Genomic DNA, 20,930 nt, shown 5'->3' on the forward strand with positions numbered 1-20,930 from the left:
GATTATATCCATTAACCAGGTCCTGAAAGCTTTGCTTCCTGCTGTGTGGTAGCTCACGATTACAGGTAGAATTTGAATTTAAACCACAAAAAGCCAGAACAGAAACTGCTAGGCATCTTGTCTCATATTCTAACAATTCCATCAACACACCATCTTCGAATGATTCTTTAAATGCCAACTTCAAAAGGAAGAAAGACTAAGTTGATCGTGGCAGGATCTGAGCTCAGAGCACAACAAGCCACCACAAAAACCCTTAAAACAGTAGATCTGATGCTCTCATAATTTGTCATTGTTTAGGAAGCAACTGATGTACTGTCTTAAAAAGAATACGAAACTAAAAGCGACATCAGATAATATATCACAAGATGCACTATATCTGCCTAAGAAAAGGTATGTTTATAGCTTGAATATCTTTCAATGTAGGTATGTTGGATCAGAGCTAAACAACGACAGGAAATACAGCACCACCTACAGGTTGGTTAACCTGCTAAAGATAGTCGTTTCATCACTATAATAGAGTCTACTGTCTTCATAAAGGAAAGTGGTTTTGGATAATGTAGTATTAGATATATTGTTTTAAAAAGAAAGAAAAAGGAAAAAAAGACAGGATGGTCATAGCTGGAACACCTGTATTCATAGGATTTTTTGATCTTGGCTGACTTTAGAATTAAACAATAGCAACAACTGTAAGGCACTCGCTGAACTGTAAGCTATTGAACTCTCCACTTTAAATGTAGTACTTCACATGTTGTTAGCTTTACACGAACATTTAAAAGGGTACAGGAAATGGCATGAAGACTCTTGGAGACTGTATCTCTCCCCTTAGTTGCCCAGACTGTGCATTAGAGTTTGCAAAACAACAGCCGAGGGATTCAGGTCGGGAAGTTTGAGAACATTTTATATGTGAAGAACTTGTTCTTATTGCAGAATGTAACAAGCAAAGAACTATTGAAGAAAGGGTATTAAACTCGAGGGAATGGTTAGAGTAGTGAATACATAGGTCCTCTTTTGGTTAAGGTGAACCATATATGTGTGGGTGGGGGTGACGCAATTCTTGTGGAAGACTGACTGTCAGCTGACCATCAAGACTCCCCTTTATATCATTTGATATTTAACCAAAGGTAAAAGGCTACCAACTTGGGACGATACACCTTGGCACAAGTGTTGCTGGAGGCATTACTGTCAGGATACAAAGAACCAAAAGTGATACAAGACACCTTATCCGATCCTCTGACAGTTCTGCCAATCAACTGATATTTTATTGATCTCTTCCCCCACGAAAGAATGAAATGCAAAGCTGACCTTGGTAGGATCTGAACTCAGAGCAAAAACAGTCAGAATAAATACGGAGAGGCATTCTTTATAATGCTCAAACAACTTGGCCAATTCGTCAGTTCTGTGTGGATGAAGATTATTTAGGGTAAGCAAAGAGCAGAAAGTTTAGGGAGCTATTGTAAGGACTTTATATATATATATAAGTATATATTAGGATTATTATTATTATTATTATTATTATTATATTATTATTATTATTATTATTATTATTATTATTATTATTATTATTATTATATCTTTATCTTTTACTTGTTTCAGCCATTTGACTGCAGCCATTGCTTTGAAGAGTTTTAGTTGAACAATTTGTCACCGGGACTTTATTCATTTTAAAAGTCTGGCATTTATTTTATTGGTCTCTTTTGCTGAACTGCTATGTTCCAGGAATGTAAACATGCCAACATCGGTTGGCAAGAGGTGACAGGGGACAAACACTGACATATACATATATACGACAGGATTATATATACAACTCTTGTCTCCTTGGCCCCAAAGCTGTATTTGATTTGACTGTTCATTCTCAACCACCATCCTAAATCACACTCTGTGTCATTTTACTTGTTTTGTTTTGTTTGTTCTTGTCCATAATTCTCTGCAGAAAGCACAAAAAAAAATTTGTTTTGCAGGCTCTGCCAATTGGGAAGCAATCAAGAGGTGCAAAACTGAACAGTACCGATTGGTTGATAACTGATGAAGAATTACAAACCATCTGGTTGTCTCTCGTTTGTTTTTACATTCAATATACATTGTCATTTGTTTATACATTTTTCATTTACATATATATATATATATATATGTATATATGTATATGTATATACATACATACATACATACATACATACATATAAATATATATATATACAATGGGCTTCCAGTTTCTGTCTACCAAACAAACTCACAAGGCTTTAGAAGACCTGATGACATAGGTAGGAGACACTTGCCCAAGGTGCCATGCAGAGGGACTGAACCTGTAACCATATGATTGGGAAACAAGCTTCTTACCATGCAGCCATGGCACGTAAAAAGCACCATCCGATTGTGGCCATTGCCAGCCTCGCCTAGCCCCGTGCCGGTGGCACGTAAAAAGCACCATCCGTCCGTGGCCGTCAGCCAGCTCTGTCTGGCACCTGTGCGGGTGGCACGTAAAAAACACCTACTACACTCGCGGAGTGGTTGGCGTTAGGAAGGGCATCCAGCCGTAGAAACACTGCCAGATTTGACTGGGCCTGATGAAGCCTTCTGGCTTCACAGACCCCAGTTGAACCGTCCAACCCATGCTAGCATGGAAAGCGGATGCTAAATGATGATGATGATGATGATATATCTCATAACATTTCAAATATATCAACTTTCACTCCAATATGAATTCCCAGCTTATCATAACACTTTTGCTATTATCTCTTAAATGAATATTTCATTGAAAACCAATTTCAAAGAACACACCAATAACGATAATAATAATAATAATAATAACAATAATAATAAGGCTTTCAGCGTATAAGCTATTTACATTTTAAAGATGATATTCAGAGATATGCAGAAGATGATGTTTATCAGTGGCAATTCCTTGTTAAGCTAAATCACAGTTATTTACGCAGAGGTATATATAAGACCTCTTTACAATTTCAAGTATGCTGTAGAGAGCAGGCTTGTTTACTCGTTTGAATGACAATGTGTATATATATATATATATATATCTGTGTGTGTGTGTGTGTGTGTGTGTGTATGAGGAGGCGAGCTGGCAGAAACGTTGGCACACTGGGCGAAATGCTTAGTGGTATTTTGTCTGTCTTTACGTTCTGAGTTCAAATTCTGCCGAGGCTGACTTTGCCTTTCATCCTTTCGAGGTCGACAAATTAAGCACCAGTTGCATACTGGAGTCGATCTAATTAACTGGCCCCCACTCCCCCCAAAATTTCGGGCCTTGTGCTTAGAGTAGAAAAGTATATATATATATATATATATACAATATCATCATCATCATCGTTTAACGTCCGCTTTCCATGCTAGCATGGGTTTGACGATTTGGCTGAGGACTGGCATATATGCATATATGCACACACACGCATGCACACGCACACACACACACACACACACACACACATATATATATATATATATAATATACACACACACACACATATATATACCTCAGTCAAATCGTCCAATCCATGCTAGTATGGAAAGCAGACGTTAAACGATAATGATGATGATGACACACATATAAGTATACAGATATACATATACACACACAAACACATATACACACATATACAAATACATGTGTACATACATATGTAAATAACCACACATATATACATACACAGATATTTAATACATATGCATACGCGCACACACACACACACACACACAATATATTATTTCAGAGAAATGAAATACTAAATAACTACTTTTATATTGTTATTGTAGCAGTGTTGTTAATAATATTGAGTGCAGAAATTAGTTAAGAGTGCTATATTTCAGTACAATGTCATCTCTCTCTCTCTCTCTCTCTCTCTCCTCTCTCTCTCTCTCTCTCTCTCTCTTTCTCTGTCTGTCTGTCTCTCTCTCTCTCTCTCTAGCTTTATGTACTTAAAGGCATTGCTAGCCTTCGCTGACCAATTCATTGTCTGCAAGCAATTGTGAAATAGCACACGGAAGCAAGCTGACATTTTTATCTTAGGAAATGAAATGGAAAAATATATTTTTCTGCACCATGGTAACGATGTTATGACACTTGATTTTAACTTTCAACCAATATTACGGCACCAGCGTAAACAGTGTATAGATTATTAATTAGGCAGATAATTAATTTGCTGAAATATTGATTTTGAAACATAGGCACAAGGTCTCAAATTCTGGAGCAAGTACTAGAGTTGATTGAGGGTTGACACTAGTTTTTGTGTGGTAGGTACTTGATTTTATTTTACTCCAGAGTGGAAAGAGAGAAAAAGTTGATGTTGACAGGATTTGAAACCAAAACGTTAAGAGGTGTAATTCAATAATGCAAGGCATATTGTCAGATGATGTAATAATAATCTTTTGTAATTTTGACACAAAGCCAGCAATTTTGAGGAGAAGGTCAAGTTGATTCACCGACCCAATAATTCACTGGTATCTTATTTTATTGACCCTGTTAAGATGAAAGGCAAAGTTAACCTTTGTGGTATTTGAACTCAGAACCTAAAAAAACCCAGAAGAAATACCACTAGACATTTTCTCTAATGTGCTAACGATTCTGCTTGCTTTGTAATGATTCTACCAATCTCCTGACATAATTAATTGGAAATTTAATAAAATATATTCTATACCAAATACTGGTGTTATTTAAGAGTCAAAGAAGGGAATCTTGAGCTGTTGGAAATAACAACTCAATATCCTTAAAACTACTCTGTGCCATTTCAGAAGGACAGTCGGGATGATGTAGTGAGGTGTACATTGTACATGAAAATAGAAAAAGACAGGATGATCATGGATGGAATGCCTTTCATCAGAGATTTACTGAATTGGGATTGACCTGGGGTTAAACAATAATAACTGTTATGTTACATGAATTAATAAGAAAAGCTTTGGAAAATAGCAGCTTAATATTTCTGAAACGACACCCTACAATCCATAAATAAAATATCACATGTAAGACAATATACTTTAGGGAAGGAGTTCCTAAACTTATTTTGGCATGGAACTTCTTAAATGATTCTCCCAAAATTGCAGAACCCATACTTATGGTCTCACAGCATGGCACTTGAGCAGGTATTTTCTATAACCCCAGGTCAACCAAAGTTTGGCAAGTGGATTGTTTACCACCCACTGAGTTCAATATTTACTTTTGGTATGGTTTCTATCGTGAAATGCCCTTCATGACACCAACCACTTTAGGACATGTACTAGGTGCTTTTTTTTTTCTATCACCAGCACTGTTGAGGTTACCATGAGGTTACCATGCAGCTTGTAAGACGATGACTGCTGAAGGGGGTGGGGTTCAGTTTTATTGCAGCCTAACTGGAACCCATGCTGGTGGCATGTAAAAAAAACACCTACTACACTCTCAGAATGGTTAGCATTAGGAAGTGCATCCAGCTGTAGAAACCCTGCCAAATCAGATTGGAGCCTGCTACAGTCTTCTGGCTTGCCAGTCCTCAGTTAAACCATTCAACCCATGCCAGCATGGAAAGTGGATATTAAGCAGTGATGATGATGATGATGAATGAGGGTTAGAATAAAAGAGAAGAGTAGGAAGCAGATCAGATTGTGGCAGAAGAGCTACATGGTTATTCCCATTCAGAAGGAGAACAAGAGAGTATGATCAGTAGGACCTGTGAAGAGATATATAAAAAGATTAGGTGTCCAGGTGGCCCCTTCAGGTATAAGGTAAGTAGGATTGGGTGGAAAACAATACAGAAATAAACAGTATTTTGAACTGCAACAAAAAGAAAAAAACAAAAAACAAAATCAAAACATCTGGAGTATGTCGTGTTAGTGAGAGGAAAGCTAGAAAGAAATAAAATAATACATTGATACTCAATTATGATAAGATAAGCAATCTTACCAGCGATGTGTAGGTAAAACCAATAACTTCTAAATAGCCATCATCATGTCTCGGTGTTTCAAATCCTAGCACATTTGGGTGGCCCCATGGTGTCGTCCCACCAGCATATCTGAGAATATATATATAAATATAAATTTAATCCTAAACATACAGAATGCAAAATAAATATTGTGTAATATTGTCAAATATTCAACTTTAACAATGTTCAGTGAATATGGGATTATAGAAAATATATACAGTGATTATGCTATAGCTAGTTTTATCTCCAGCAGTACCACTTCAGTAAGTCATACAAACATGGTGAGGTACAACCAATGAGGGAAGCTTGTACATGGTCACAAGACTTGCTAGAAAGTGGGAGATTGATCTGAGAGAGCTTCAGTTGCAACCTGCAGCCAAAGCTCTCTCATTTCAAATCTGACCGTCTTTTAAAATAATACAATATCAGATAACTCAGTCCTTGACACAGTACAACCGCAGAAGCTTCTATACATTTACTCATCTCCTAGAAATAATAGCCAAATTTCTCTCAATTTATACTCAAGTGTCTCCTAAAAAGAAGGAAGGGACTCATTAAACAATGTAGCCTTAGATACACAAAACATGAAGAAGGTCATAGCCAGAGCACCTTTGATCATGGATATTATGGTTTAGAACTATTTTCAGACAAATGCTCTCTCACACCCCATAAGAAAGTGATAGGGATAGGTTTGCAAGATCCACATGATCCTCTGGTGGGGTTGTCTCATAATTTTTTTCTCTATGAGACATTTTGGGAGCCAGCACATGAAAATTATTCAAGTATGGTACACTCAAAAAACATTTCTTTCTTCTATATTTTATCATTTCTTTTTAGATTTTCTTTTGAGTTTCACAATGGCGTCATACTGATTTTCATCACAGAATAAAAAAAAAACTGAAGAAAGAGAAAATATAATTAGCAAAAACAGAAGGTACTAAACAACCCACCTGTGAGTCAGAGATTAAAAAGAAAACACTATCAATTTGATCCTTGAATCAGTTGAAATTTACAGAAAAACAAAAGACAAAGACAGGTGTATAAAGAACAAGCAGGTGTATTAGTATGATGCTTGGGAAGGTGAGAAAGTCTTGGAACACGAGGGAATAAGCAGAGAGAGAATAAAAAGAGATCCTTAAATTACATATGGTTCAGTGGAAATGGTATTCATATACAAATTAATTAAAATATTATATTGGTACCTGTGACAAAATGAGAAATGAGGTTCAGGAGCTAATGTGTTAAAATACATAGAAGCTCTTTCACTGGTTTGTATTGTGTTAAAACAAACCAGTAACAATGAGAAATGCTACAGATCCTAATTAATAGATTAATATACAATGCTATAACCACATACATCCAAGCAAATGATGATGTCTCTTTATAGTCACTCAAGCTGTTAGATATAACAGGCAATCTATTTTAAATCTCACCCCACAGACTTAAGAAAAAGAAGGACATATTGGATAATATAGTCAAGGACATACATAAAGTCTTTAATCACAAGTCTGCTTCAATCACAGGACTAATATGAGTTAAAATTTTCAGTTTATGATTCTTCAAGCAGTTAAACATTCACATATTCCTGCTTCCAGTAACTTTACCAAAGTCTCCTTTCTTAGACCCCCACCATTTTCTTTTGTTCTGCCTTTAATTGTTCCAACAATGCACTGTTTCGACCCTGTGCTTGAAAAGACCTATTGAGTCAAGTACATCAAAATTCAATGGAAATTGTAGTTGTGATCCCTGTGCCAGTGGCACATAAAAAGCACCATCCGAATGTGGTCGATGCCAGCGCCGCCTTGACTGGCTTCTGTGATAGTGGCATGTAAAAAGCACCATCCGATCATGGCCGTTGCCAGCCTTGCCTGGTACCTGTGCTGGTGGCACATAAAAAGCACTCACTACACTCACAGAGTGGTTGGCATTAGGAAGGGCATCCAGCTGTCGAAACACTGCCAGATCAGACTGGAGTCTGGTGCAGCCTTCTGGCTTCCCAGACCCTGGTCAAACTGTCCAACCCGTGCTAGCTTAGAAAACGGATGTTAAACGATGATGATGATGATGATGAATGCAGCATGGGTACCTGCCTGTATCTGTTCTATAAACCAAGCAATTCCATTTTGCCCAAATTCCTTGTGCGGTCTCTGCCTCTAGCAGGAATTTATCATTTGCTATGTTTCTTCTTATTTTAAACAAATATCTTTTGAATTTCTTCAGAACATATTTCTCTAATGTAAATTCAGAAATCAATATTACAGCCTGTTACTAGAAATAACTGAAGGTCTTTTTCCATTTCCATATCTGTTACATTCATAAGAAATAAATAGAGTTTCATAATTAGACATTGTAACAACAGTTGGGATTACATTTCTATTGGAGTAAATATGTAAATAGATTGGCAATTTTCGTTTTCTTACTTAAAGTCAACACAGAAGATATTGATTTTTAAGATAAGTACAAAGTTGACAAATGTTGGATGTGAGGTTTAATCAATCAATGAGTTTGAATTCATTTCTAATCTGGTGTTTATTCTATCAACTCTGAAAGGGTGAAACAATAAAGTTAAAACCTCAAGAGAATGCAAACTCAGAATGGGAAAAAGATGAAGCGAATCACCAAAAGCAGTGAATTGGCAAAGTTGTTAGAGAATAGGATAGAATGCTTTGTGGTATTTGTTTTGACTCTCTGCATCCAAAGTTCAAATCCTACAAAGGTCATCTTTGGTTTTCATTTTTCTTTTGAAGGTGTTGATTAAAAAAAAAAGTACCAATGCAGGGCAGTGGATTGAAGAGGAACTGTTAGAGAATTTGGGCTCTTTGTGTCCTGATAGAAATGCATGCCATGATGCTGGTGCCAAGCCATATTGGCTCAAGTTGACATCCTTTCCTTTGGCTAAATACCAGTGGTATGTATGGGCAATTACTAATCTTCCTACAAAAAGAAAGGTCTGTGCTATTAAGAAACTTGCTTTACAACCACAAGGTTTCAGGTTCAGTCCCACTGTATGGCATCTGGGGAAAATGTCTTCAACTATGGCTCCAGGTCAACCAATGCCTTACGAGTAAATATGGTAGATGGATACTGTGTGGAAGCTTGTTGTAAGTGAATGTATATACTTGTGTGTGTGTGTAGGTTTGTGTGTCTGTCTTGTCCCCCACCGCTGTTTGACAACTGGTGTTGGTTTGTTTATGTCCTCTTAACTGTCTGGCAAAAGAAACAGAATATACACCAGATTCAAAAATAAACACTGGGGTCAATTTGTTTGACTGAAACCCTTCAAAGCAAAACCCCAGCTTGGTCACAGTCCAATGACTGAAACAAAAAGATGTGAAGACGACTAGTCAACCTCCTTGACTGAAGGACATCCAATTTAATTAGCACATGACATTACGTCCACTGCTCACCTGACTTGGCCAGTCCGTTATAATCTATCAGGCAACACTGGACATATTAATCTTTATAATGTCTTTGAGGTTTATTTTGCTATCATGTTTAGTATAATAATTACTTTAGTATGTTTATTAATTATACTAATCAGCAATCATATTTAGTATAATACAAGCATACCTCAGCTTATGTCAGTAATTAATTCCAAGATATGCAACTTTACTCAAAAACTGATATAAACACATAAAAACAGTAAAAAAATTTATTAGCTCCAATCTGTTTTAATAAATGGTTTATTCTTTTATATGTTTCAGTCATTTGACTGTGGCCATGCTGGAGCACCGTCTTTAGTCAAACAAATCTACCCCAGGACTTATTCTTTGTAACCCTAGTACTTATCCTATTGGTCTCTTTTGCTGAACCGCTAAGTTACGGGGACGTAAGCACACCAACACCAGTTGTAAAATGGGGGGGGGGGCACAGATACAAATACACACATTTATATATATATATATATATATATGATAGGCTTTTTCCAATTTCAGTCTACCAAATCCACTTACAAAGCTTTTGTTGTCCTGAGGCTATAGTAGAAGACACTTGCCCAAGGTGCTGCACAGTGGGACTGAACCTGGAACCATGAGGTTGTGAAGCAAGCTTCTTACCACACGGCTACGCCTGTGCCTATTGCGTTTTAAAATTATTTCTATGCTTTTAAAAATGTTCCCAGAGACCAAGACAAAGATGAAGCCAGATAAATTGACTGGAGTCAATTTAATTTCTTAAAAATAAAGAAACTTAAAAAGAAAAAGATGTAAATTTGAAAAAGACATAAGTATGCTTGTACTCATTTCGTCATGTTTATCAAGTCTATTAATCAGTAAGTTAATTAACTATCATGTTTAGTATAATACTTACTTCGGTATGTTTAGAAATAAAAGACAATGTAGTTTCAGGTCTTTCATTTTCTGCGTTAAATCACTACCATCACACTGGGAAAAGAAAAGAAAGAAATATATTTTAGTGAAAGAGAGATCAAATTGATAATTATGAAATGAAAGTTAATTAAAATTTAGGGGGAAAAAAAAAATGGGTTTATTGAGAACAGCAACAACAATGAGAATCTTGGCAGGATTTCTAAGACTGGTGCATAATGACAGAAGAAGAAAGCATGATTCATAAGGTGACAGTGGGAATCAGAGACTCAGTACATGAGAGACCTGATACAAATGCTTTAAAAAAAGAAAAACGAAAAACAAAAATCTTCATTGATAAATAAAGGAGGGTTAGAAACAGGAAGGGCATCCAGCTGCAAAATAATAGTTCAATAAGTATTTGACCATTGGTTTTCATCCTTTCGGGGTCAATAAAATAAGGACCAGTTGCATACTGGGGCCGATCTAATCGACTGGCCTCCTCCCCCAAAAATTTCAGGCCTTGTGCCTACAGTAGAAAAGAATAAGTATTTGTCCAACACATGCCAGCATAAAAAAAAAAACTGACATAAAACCTAGTGAATAGCCATGAGTTTTAGTTGCTTCTAAACAAGTCTAAAACACAGAAGAGAATTATATTGAAAGGCAAAACCGTTCTCTTTTGTTTTTGTCCCTTAACAGGAACTCTGTCATCCATGTGTTTGAAAGGAATTATATAAATAAAAGTGCATTTCATTAGAAAATAAATAATAATTGAATGTTATTAATTATTTTAAAGAGCAAAGAAATATGCATAGGTGTTTGTTTTTTAACCTTGTGAGTGGATTTGGTAGACAGAAATGTGTGTGTGCATGTAGTAATATATATATATATATATATATATATATATATATATATATATATATATATAGATAGATAGATAGATAGATAGATACATGGATACATAGTTACATACATACTAAACACACACACACATATATTTCTATATATATTTCTTCATTGCCCCCAAAGGGCTAAACATAGAAGGGAAAAACAAGGACAGACAAAGGGTTTAAGTCAATTACATCAACCCCAGTGCATAACTCGTACTTATTTCATTGACCCCGAAAGGATGAAAGGCAAAGTTGACCTCAGCGGAGTTTGAACTCAGAACATAACAGCAGGTGAAATACCACTAAGCATTTCACCTGGCATGCTAATGATATATATATATATATAGCCTGAGGCTGGTGGTTAGTAGGGTGCACTCGCTATCACGGGATCATAGTTTCAATTCCTAGACCAGAGGGTGTGTTGTGTTTTTGAGCAAAACACTTCGTCCCATGTTGATCTGTGATCACTTCAACACCTGACCCGTGGCACATTAGTGCACCTGTTCAGGCAAAGTTGATTCGATGGAGGGAATGGGCTAATATACAGCACACCAATAGAGTCATTGTAAACAGATCGTTCGAGCAGGTTCTTCTGCAAAAAAGAACACTCGTAAGTCATCTTCGATGAGAGAGAGACCATCATATATATATATATATATATATATTAGAAGGTTTGGAGATGATGTACAGGTGTTTTATATTAGAAGAAATGAGGTACTCAGAAATTCGGATGGTTCCACATTTACAGATACTTATTTGCACATCACATGTTTTTATACATCACATAACTCATATCACAGCTTGGTTCAGTTTGAGGGCTCCACCAGAGTGGATGAAGGCGCTGATGTGTGACGTGTAATATGAGTTATATGATGTATAAAAACATGTAATGTGCAAATAAGTATATATATATATATAGCCTGAGTCTGTAGTAGAAAACACCTTTACCAAGGTGCCATCACACAGCCATGCCTGTGCTCAATTATCTTTGGCAATTTGAAAATTTATAATATTGAAGACTTTGTTGATTATCTGAAAAAATAAAAAAGGTAAAAAAAAGGACTTATTTTTGGAATAATTTTTGACCAGTTTTGTACAGAATTATTTCAATAAATATTCTCTTACTGGCAAACTTCATTGAACAAGATGGTCATTGAACATTTGCAGTCCAATAGAAAAAGTTGTTAAAAGCAAACAAATTAAAATTTTGTGTTTTCTAAAATAAAGATAATCAATGTTGTCTCCTATGCTACAGTATGTTAATTCATTGCCAGACATTTTTTTTAATATTCGTTAAGCATCAGAAAACAAGATTAGAGGCATTTTTTTAAAGCCAGAATATGAAGAACATGTTGAAAGTTATAAAGATGTCAGTAGTTTAAATTGGTCTTTACTTATAGTGTGCTTGGAAAATCGGTCGAGTGTACCACACTTAGGAAAAAAGTAGGCTGTTTAATATTTAGTATATTCTAAGTGTGGTGGTCATGGTTGCTGAATGGAACAGTCATTACAGAATCAGACTTAAAAAAAAGAAAATGCCTTACAAATTTAGGTATGGCTCTTTGAGTTCAAATTCCACCAAGGGCTTCTTGGTGTTGATAAAATAAATAAATTATTAGTTGTTGATTGCATCAACAGTATTCTCCGTCAAAATGTGTAACATTATGTTAATTTTGGAAATGAATATTCAACATGTTCAGGGTGGTGGACTGGTGAAATTGTTAGCATTCCAAGCATAAAGCTTGGCAGAATTTTCTGTATCTTTGGTCTGGGTTTAGATTCTGCCAAGGTTGACTTCACCTTTCATCCTTTCAGCATTAATAAAATAAGAACCAGTTGACCACTGGGGCCAATGTAATTGATTTATTCCCTCCACTGAAATTGCTGGCCTTGTGCCAACATTTGAAATTGATATCTAATATGTTCTAAGGTGGTGAGCTAGCGGAAACGTTAGCATGCCGAGCGAAATGCTTAGTGGTATTTTGTGTGTCTTTATGTTCAGAGTTCAAATTCTGCTGAGGTCGACTTTGCCTTTCATCCTTTTGAGGTTATTAAATTACGTACCAATTGTATACTGGGAGTCAATTTAATCGACTGCCCCCCCACCCTCCCCAAAAATTTCGGGCCTTGTGCCTAGAGTAAAAAAAAGAATAATTTGATGGAATGGTTGTTTATTTTTAGAATGACATTGTAGGGTGGTGCAAGAAGCCAGATCTGGATAATTTGAACGTAAAACAGAATATTTGATCTGGATGTGGCTGGTTTCAATACTAAAAGATTTCAGTTAATTATATTGACCCTAATACTCTGTCCAGGATTTATTGCATCAACTTCTGAAGAAGGACTGTTTTAGAGGATCTGAGTATAATGTAATGGGATCAGCAAGGAAAGACTATAATACCACAAAGTATTTTTGTTTGATGCTCTGCTGATTTTTGTCATACTCTTACAGTACCATATGCACACATACGGTATATGTTTTCTATCAAATTTTGTTGGTCATACAGTGTAGCTGAGAGTTTTCTACTCTAGGCCTTGTGTAGAATATCTTCTATGTTCTAAATCCTTGTATCAACATTTCAATGTTACTAGGTGAAGCAATGACATGCTCCCAGTCTATTTATTAAGTACCAAGGAAAAAACATCATCTTCCAACAAAATGCCCTTGAATAAAATTTTAAAAGTTCTGCTCTTCCCCAACCCAAACCAATTTATTCAACTTTCGAATTGGCTGCATTTATTAACTGCTGACATAGAACATCTCTAGTTTGCTTGGATCTGAAAGATTTTAATGTTTCAGTTATTTTTGATGAGTAACTTCAGTGATAGCTGATTATCTTAGTCTCCACAAATTTATATTACACAATGGAATGTAGATTTGTGTGGTAGTGAATACCTGTCCAAGGTATGCAACCATGAACAAAGAAAGGAAAAGAAGGACGATGGAGGTGGTGATGGGTGGTGGGGGCTACTTAATATCTACATTTGGGTCTCTCCTACTTGTGATGTTCATATTAAGTCTCCCTGCCATGAAGCATCTTTGTTTCACTCATTATCCTGTTATTGTATTCCACACTCTAGCTCAGGGGTTCTCAATCTGGGACCTTGGGGGTCTGCATAAGATTTTGTGGTTAAAGTTTATGAGCAACAAATTGCTTATACTTTTACAATTCTCAAAATATTTTAACAATTTTCCATACAATTCAAAATAATATCTTCTGAAAATAGGATGTTCTTAAACATTGACAGGCTACTGGGGGTCCAGTTGAGTAAAATAGCAATCAAAGGGGTTCCACAGGCAAACAATGGTTGAGAACCACTGCTCATTGGCATCTGTCAGTCTCTCTTTTCATGTTTATCCCCATCCATTGCCCTCATACTCACTATCTCTCTCTCTATCTCCCCATTTCATTAATCCCATCCCTCCCACTTATTGATGTCTGTCAATCTCTCTCTGTTCCGTTATTTCCTCTTCTATCACTCTCTCTTTCCACAACACACAGTCGTAGAAAATTCCGAGTCAAGCCTGCATTCACTGAGGTTTAATATTGACACTTGGATCTTATTTGGTTATCTTCTTTCTATTCAATCTCATTACCAACAACCTTCATATTGCATCTTCTCCCTGTCTCTCTATTTACTCTTTGACTGGGCTCATGTTACCTCCACTCAGGTATTTCCATCCCAGCCATATCTCCTTCTCTCCTCTCCCTTATTGTGTCTATCCCCACCTCAGGACTCACACTAATCACTATGCCCAGTCATTTTATCCCTACAGAGTCAGGTGTGTCGAATTTGTTCCCTGATCATGTTTTTCTCACAGGTGTTCACTTACAAAGGTCCAAGAGGAACAATAGCATTATTCTCAATAGTTTAGAAGGGGATGTGAAGGCTATCAGCACTGTCACTTCTTCTAGACCAAACAAATGAAAAAAAAAGGAGTCACCTTTAACCTTTTAGCATTTAATCTAACCACATCCACATCAAAATGTTCAAACTGGCCAGGTTAGGACTCTCACACCGACCCTACAATGTCATACTAAAGATAAACAACCACATCATTGAAATCTCAAAGCTATGAGATAGTACATGATTAATTCAAAACAATGTGAATAAATTAGCATTACATTTGACACCGTAATCTGAATGCTAAAGGGATTGGCTATACTACCTGAAATACCCATCTCTGATCCTCTTCCCCACACCCCTGTCATGCTACTCTGTATCATTTCTCAAACCTTACACCAGCCACTTTAACTAATCCTCTAAAAATTCCCATGTTTTGCCCCTAGATCTAAACTTACAAATATTCCAACTGAAAATCAATCACATCAATCTGGAAGGGCCTGGGAAAAATGTGGTACTAACCCATGAGCAGGAGAAACACAGAATATATATATAATATATATATATATTATATTATATATATATATATATATATATATATATATATATATAATATATATATATATATATATAGATAGATAGATAGTGATTTTAGGCACAAACGTGGAGTGTGTGGAAGAAGCAAGCTTGCCAACCACATAGTTCTGGTTCAGTCCCACTGTGTGGCACTCTGGTCAAGTATTTTCAACTATAGCCTCAGGCTAGATTTGGTAGATGAAAACTGAGAGAAGCTTGTCATATATTTGTGGTGGTGGTATGTGTAAATATATATATATATATATATGTGGAGGCACATGGCCTAATGGTTAGAACAGTGGACTCGTGGTGGAGGGATCACGGATTCGAATCTCAGACCGGGCAATGTGTATGTTTATGAGTGAAACACCTAAGCTCCACGTGGCTCCGGCAGAAGGTAATGGCGAACTTCCACTGACTCTTTCGTCACAACTTTCTCTCACTCTTTCCTCCTGCATCTTGCAGCTCACCTGTGATGGACTGGCGTCCCATCCAGGTGGGGAACCTTTATGCCAAGGAAACCAAGAAACTGGCCCTTATGAGTCAGGCGAGGATCAAGAAGGAACAAACAATATATATATATATAATATATATATATATATATATAATGTAATATATTATATATTTGTTGTGTGTGTGTGTTGTCCCCCATCACCATTTGACAACCAGTGTTGATGTGTTAACATCCTCATTACTTAGCAGTTTGGCAAAAGAGACCAACAGAATAAGTATGAGGGTTAAAAAAAAAACAAAAAAAAAGTTATCAAGATCAATTCTTTCAACTGAAAGTTCTTGAAGGCGGTGCCCCAGCATGGCTGCAGTCTGAATGACCAGAACAAGTAAAAGAGAGGGTTTTTGTATGCAAAATGGAAAACATTGCATATTACAACCCTTTTAGCCTCTGACCTGGCCAAAGAGGTTTCAAAGCCACGGCGATTGTTTAAGTATTGATAGGCAAAAGTGTAATTGCTTAGTGCAGTTATAGATTGACTTGTGGTGATTCAGTGTGGTGTGGGCGATTGGGAAACGCCGCCATTAAATTTGGCATTGTTTGAAAAATCAATGTTTCCATTGTTGCTGTTTGGTATTAAAAGTCTTTCATCCAACAAATGCTATGAATTAAGATCTAAAGCTGAGCGAAATAAAAACTTCAAAAGGAGAAACATCAAAACAAGTAAGGTGCTTTATCCCTATATATATACATGAGACAAATCTATATAAACAACACACACACACACACACACACACACACACAAATATGTATAAATATTTACACACACGTATAAATATATATCTATAATATATTATATAACAAAACCTATAGAAATATATATATAACAATATATATATATATATATTATATATATATATATATATATATATATATGTACATACACCTGTGTTTATATATACTTATAAACAACCATATACATATACACCCATAAACACACAAATATATATATATATATATATAAATATGTACACACACATATAAATATATATGTAAAATATACATAAATAACAAATCTATATAAATATATATAACAAATTTATATAAATATATATAACAAGATATATATATAATGTACAGTACATACACCTGTGTTTATATATACTTATACACAACCATATACATAATCACGCATAAACACACACACACGCATGCACATATAAATACATACATTAAATCTATATTTTGTATCAGGTATTTAGTGAACAATACGTATCCCATAAGCCAACCATTGTTTTAGGGTATTTGTGATACCCTGAAGCAACAAAGGTGTGTTTGTGTAACTCAAGCAAAGGAAATATCGCAAAGAATTTTGGGTTGGATTCATCATATGGTCAGCTTTCTCACTAATGTGTTCACCTTTTGCTTTTATGTACTGGCAAAAGATACAGGCATACACAAACCTACACATCATATTTGTTTTAACCTTTACTTTTCCATGTTTGCATGGGTCAGACATATATAAAGACGAAAAGAGTAAATAAAAATGACACATCATCATTTAATGTTTGTCTTCTCTGCTGGCATCGATTGGATGGTTTGACAGGAGCTGGTCAGCCAGAGAGCAGACCAGGATTTGTCTGTTTTGGCATGGTTTCTTATTTCTTTACTGCCCAAAAGGGACTACACACAGAGGGGACAAACAAGGACAGACAAACAGATTAAGTCGATTATATCGACCCCAATGCGTAACTGGTACTTATTTAATAAACCCCAAAAGGATGAAAGGCAAAGTCGACCTCAGTGGAATTTGAACTCAGAATGTAGTGGCAGACGAAATACTGCTAAGCATGTCGCCCGGCATGCTAACGCTTCTGCCATCTCACCTGTTTTGGCATGGTTTCTACAAGCTGGATGCCTTTCCTGATGCCAACCAATTTACAGAGTGTATTGGGTGCTTTATACATGGCACTGGCACAAGTGCTCTTTACGTGGCACCAGCACGGGTATATATGTATATATTTATACACAAACACACACACACACACAAACACATAATATATATGTGCACACGTAGACACTCATGTCTATATGGATATAGCCCAGCAGTCCTCAACCTTCACCAATAAAGGCAGGGACCAGTTTCATGTCAGACAATTTTGCTATGGTCAAGGGGATCCTGTACATAACAAAACAGTAAAGGGCATAATACATAATTTAATTATTACATATATAATGCATGTATGTTAGATACATAATACATATATAATGCAAAAACATCCTGCAGAGTACAATAGCTAATAAAACAGAAACAAAATTTTAAGAAAAAAACTTTTTTTCTGTGCTGCCCAGGTGTTACAGATCCCTGATACAGGTAACTCAGATACATGATGATGATGCATGCAAAACATTCTGAAAGAACACCAGGTGTCGATGAATTACTGAATGACCAAATCCAAGTTTCTCTGCTAGTTCCTCAACAGTTATACTGGCATTTTGTTCCACCACGGTCTGCAGGATGTCCTCATTGAGCTCTACAGATCTTCCAAGACAAGGCTCATTTACTAGGCTGTGGTTTCCAGCTTGGAATTTCTGGAACCACCGTTGACACTGGTTTACATTTATTGTCCAATCTCCATATACTGCATTAATATTCTTCACACTTTCCATTACGTTGTTGCCTTTATTGAACTCATAAAGCAAAATATGCTGAATATGCTCCTTTGTCACTTCCATTATAGCTTTGAAAAAATAACTGTTAAAATCAAACTGCACTCTTCAAAAACTGCACTAAGAATAAGGACATGGTAAAATTACTAACTGCTTCTACAACAAGTTGATGCACGTAGTTTATTCCATCCCCCTCCAACTTTTAGTTCATGCAATTGCAAAAAATGCATTATTTATGGGATGACCCGTATATAAACGGAATTAATATGTATTCTTACAAGAGGCTCACTGCTTTTTTAGTAAAACATCATCAGAGAAGATATATTTTCATATGTTCTCAGATGATGCTTAGCAAATATTTGGCTTGCTGAAACCACAGTGTGTATCTTGTGAAGATAATAATAAATTTATTAATATAGACATACGCACACACAGATAATATGTTCAGTATAGAAAACATATAGTAGTGCTCAGATGAATTTAAACTTAAACTCTGAATTTTTCATGTAGCACTAAAAGTGGCTAGAAGAGAAATCCAACATGAGTTGATACCCGACTCAGAATTCTCTCTCTCTAGATATAAGGTTGTTGCCAGTGCCACCTCACTGGCTCTTGTGCTGGTAGCACATAAAAAGCACCATCCGAACATGGCTGAAGCCAGTGCCACCTCACTGGCTCTCGTGCTGGTGGCACGTAAAAAGCACTAACTACACTCTTGAAGTGGTTGGCGTTAGGAAGGGCATCCAGTTGTAGAAACACTGCCAGATCAGACTGGAGCCTGTTAAGGCCTCGTGGCTTGCCAGTCACCAGTCAAACCATCCAACCCATGCCAGCATGGAAAATGGATGTTAAATGATGATGAGGATGATATATATATATATATATATATATATATATATATATATATATCTCACTGTTCCTTGTACCAATAATGCTCCAAGTAGGAACATATGTTTCAATTTTTGCTTAGGGGAAAAAAAAAACGTGTGACAGCATTTTATATAAAGATATTTTGTTGATGACTAAGTGACACAGTTTCACTTGACCATATATAATCTGTATTTTCACTTTTACGTTTACAGTCTGGAGACACAGAAACCATTGCATAGATAATACTTCTCTGATAATAAAATTAGCTTATCAGAAATGTAAGCTTCGTCTTCTAGGAATCATGGTAAATAGTTTTTAGCCTTCTTTTAGGGAAAAATAACATCCTTCAATCTGGGAAATATACATACATACATACATGTGTGCATCTATATACACACACACACACACACACACACACATATACACATAAAGATATACAAATATACACGCACACATATATATATATATACATAAAGATATACATATATACACACATATATGCATATATTCACCCATATATAAATGTTTACATACTTTCATACACACACGCATATATATATACACATTTCTTTTCTTTCCTCTTTCTCTACTTCTGTTCTTCATACCTTCTAGCTGGTAGTTTGTTGCCATATTCCCCACCCTACCATTCCTCTCTGAAGCCACTACAATATTAGTGCTTATCTCTACACTTTGATAGGGTTTACTTACATCCTAGCCCCCCACCTTTAGAATGATTATTGATTCCCATTGATCAACTCCCCCCACCTCACCTTTTTAATTACTTAATTTTTGTACTCTTTTTGCTGAAAAGTCAGATAACTCACACTGACTGACACCTTCAGCAGACTTACTGTCTCCTTTCTTTCCTCTCCCCTGTTTCTCTGCCCTCTCCACTAACCCCTTTGTCACTCACTCCATCTTCTACACCTCTTCCCCCCCTTAAACTACACTTCCCTTTGACTCACTAACATATTTGCTCTCCTCTGCATTTCTTTGCCATTCCCTCTCCTTACTTCTACAACCGCTTCATAGAATTTATCTGTGCCAATATTATTGTAAATACCAATTCTCTTGTGGCGTTTGCTGTTAAATCTGAAGATACACAAGAATCAAAATTTGCATAAGTTGAAACTGTCTTTGTTAATGTGTGAATGAGTAATGTTGCCTCTGTCTATTACACCTATCTACACAACATGCATCATTTGAAACAGCTGTAAAGACTAGACCAGCTTACATCATGTATATGCACTTTTTCTTTATTTCTTACACCTATAATGGTTTGTCTGACATTTTTTCATATATTCATCTATGTACATAGTCACACATGCACACACACACAAATTGTTGTCAAAGTCATCATTGTCATCATCATCATTCATTACATGGGTGTGTATATGTGTGTGTATGTATATATATGATG

At 36.0% G+C, this 20,930-nt stretch overlaps 1 protein-coding gene across 1 annotated transcript in view; it reads right to left on the bottom strand.

The window, feature by feature from the left end:
- LOC115219701 (diacylglycerol kinase zeta-like) overlaps positions 1-20,930 on the bottom strand; it is a 545,273-nt gene that overhangs the window by 113,759 nt on the left and 410,584 nt on the right. Inside the window, exons 15-16 of the mRNA XM_029789877.2 lie at positions 10,209-10,282; positions 5,882-5,990 (exon numbers count right to left, since the gene is read on the bottom strand). Coding sequence (XP_029645737.1) covers positions 5,882-5,990; positions 10,209-10,282 — 183 coding nt within the window. The remainder of the gene's footprint in view (positions 1-5,881; positions 5,991-10,208; positions 10,283-20,930) is intronic.

Source organism: Octopus sinensis, linkage group LG15, assembly GCF_006345805.1.
Source record: "Octopus sinensis linkage group LG15, ASM634580v1, whole genome shotgun sequence".
NCBI lineage: Eukaryota > Metazoa > Mollusca > Cephalopoda > Octopoda > Octopodidae > Octopus > Octopus sinensis.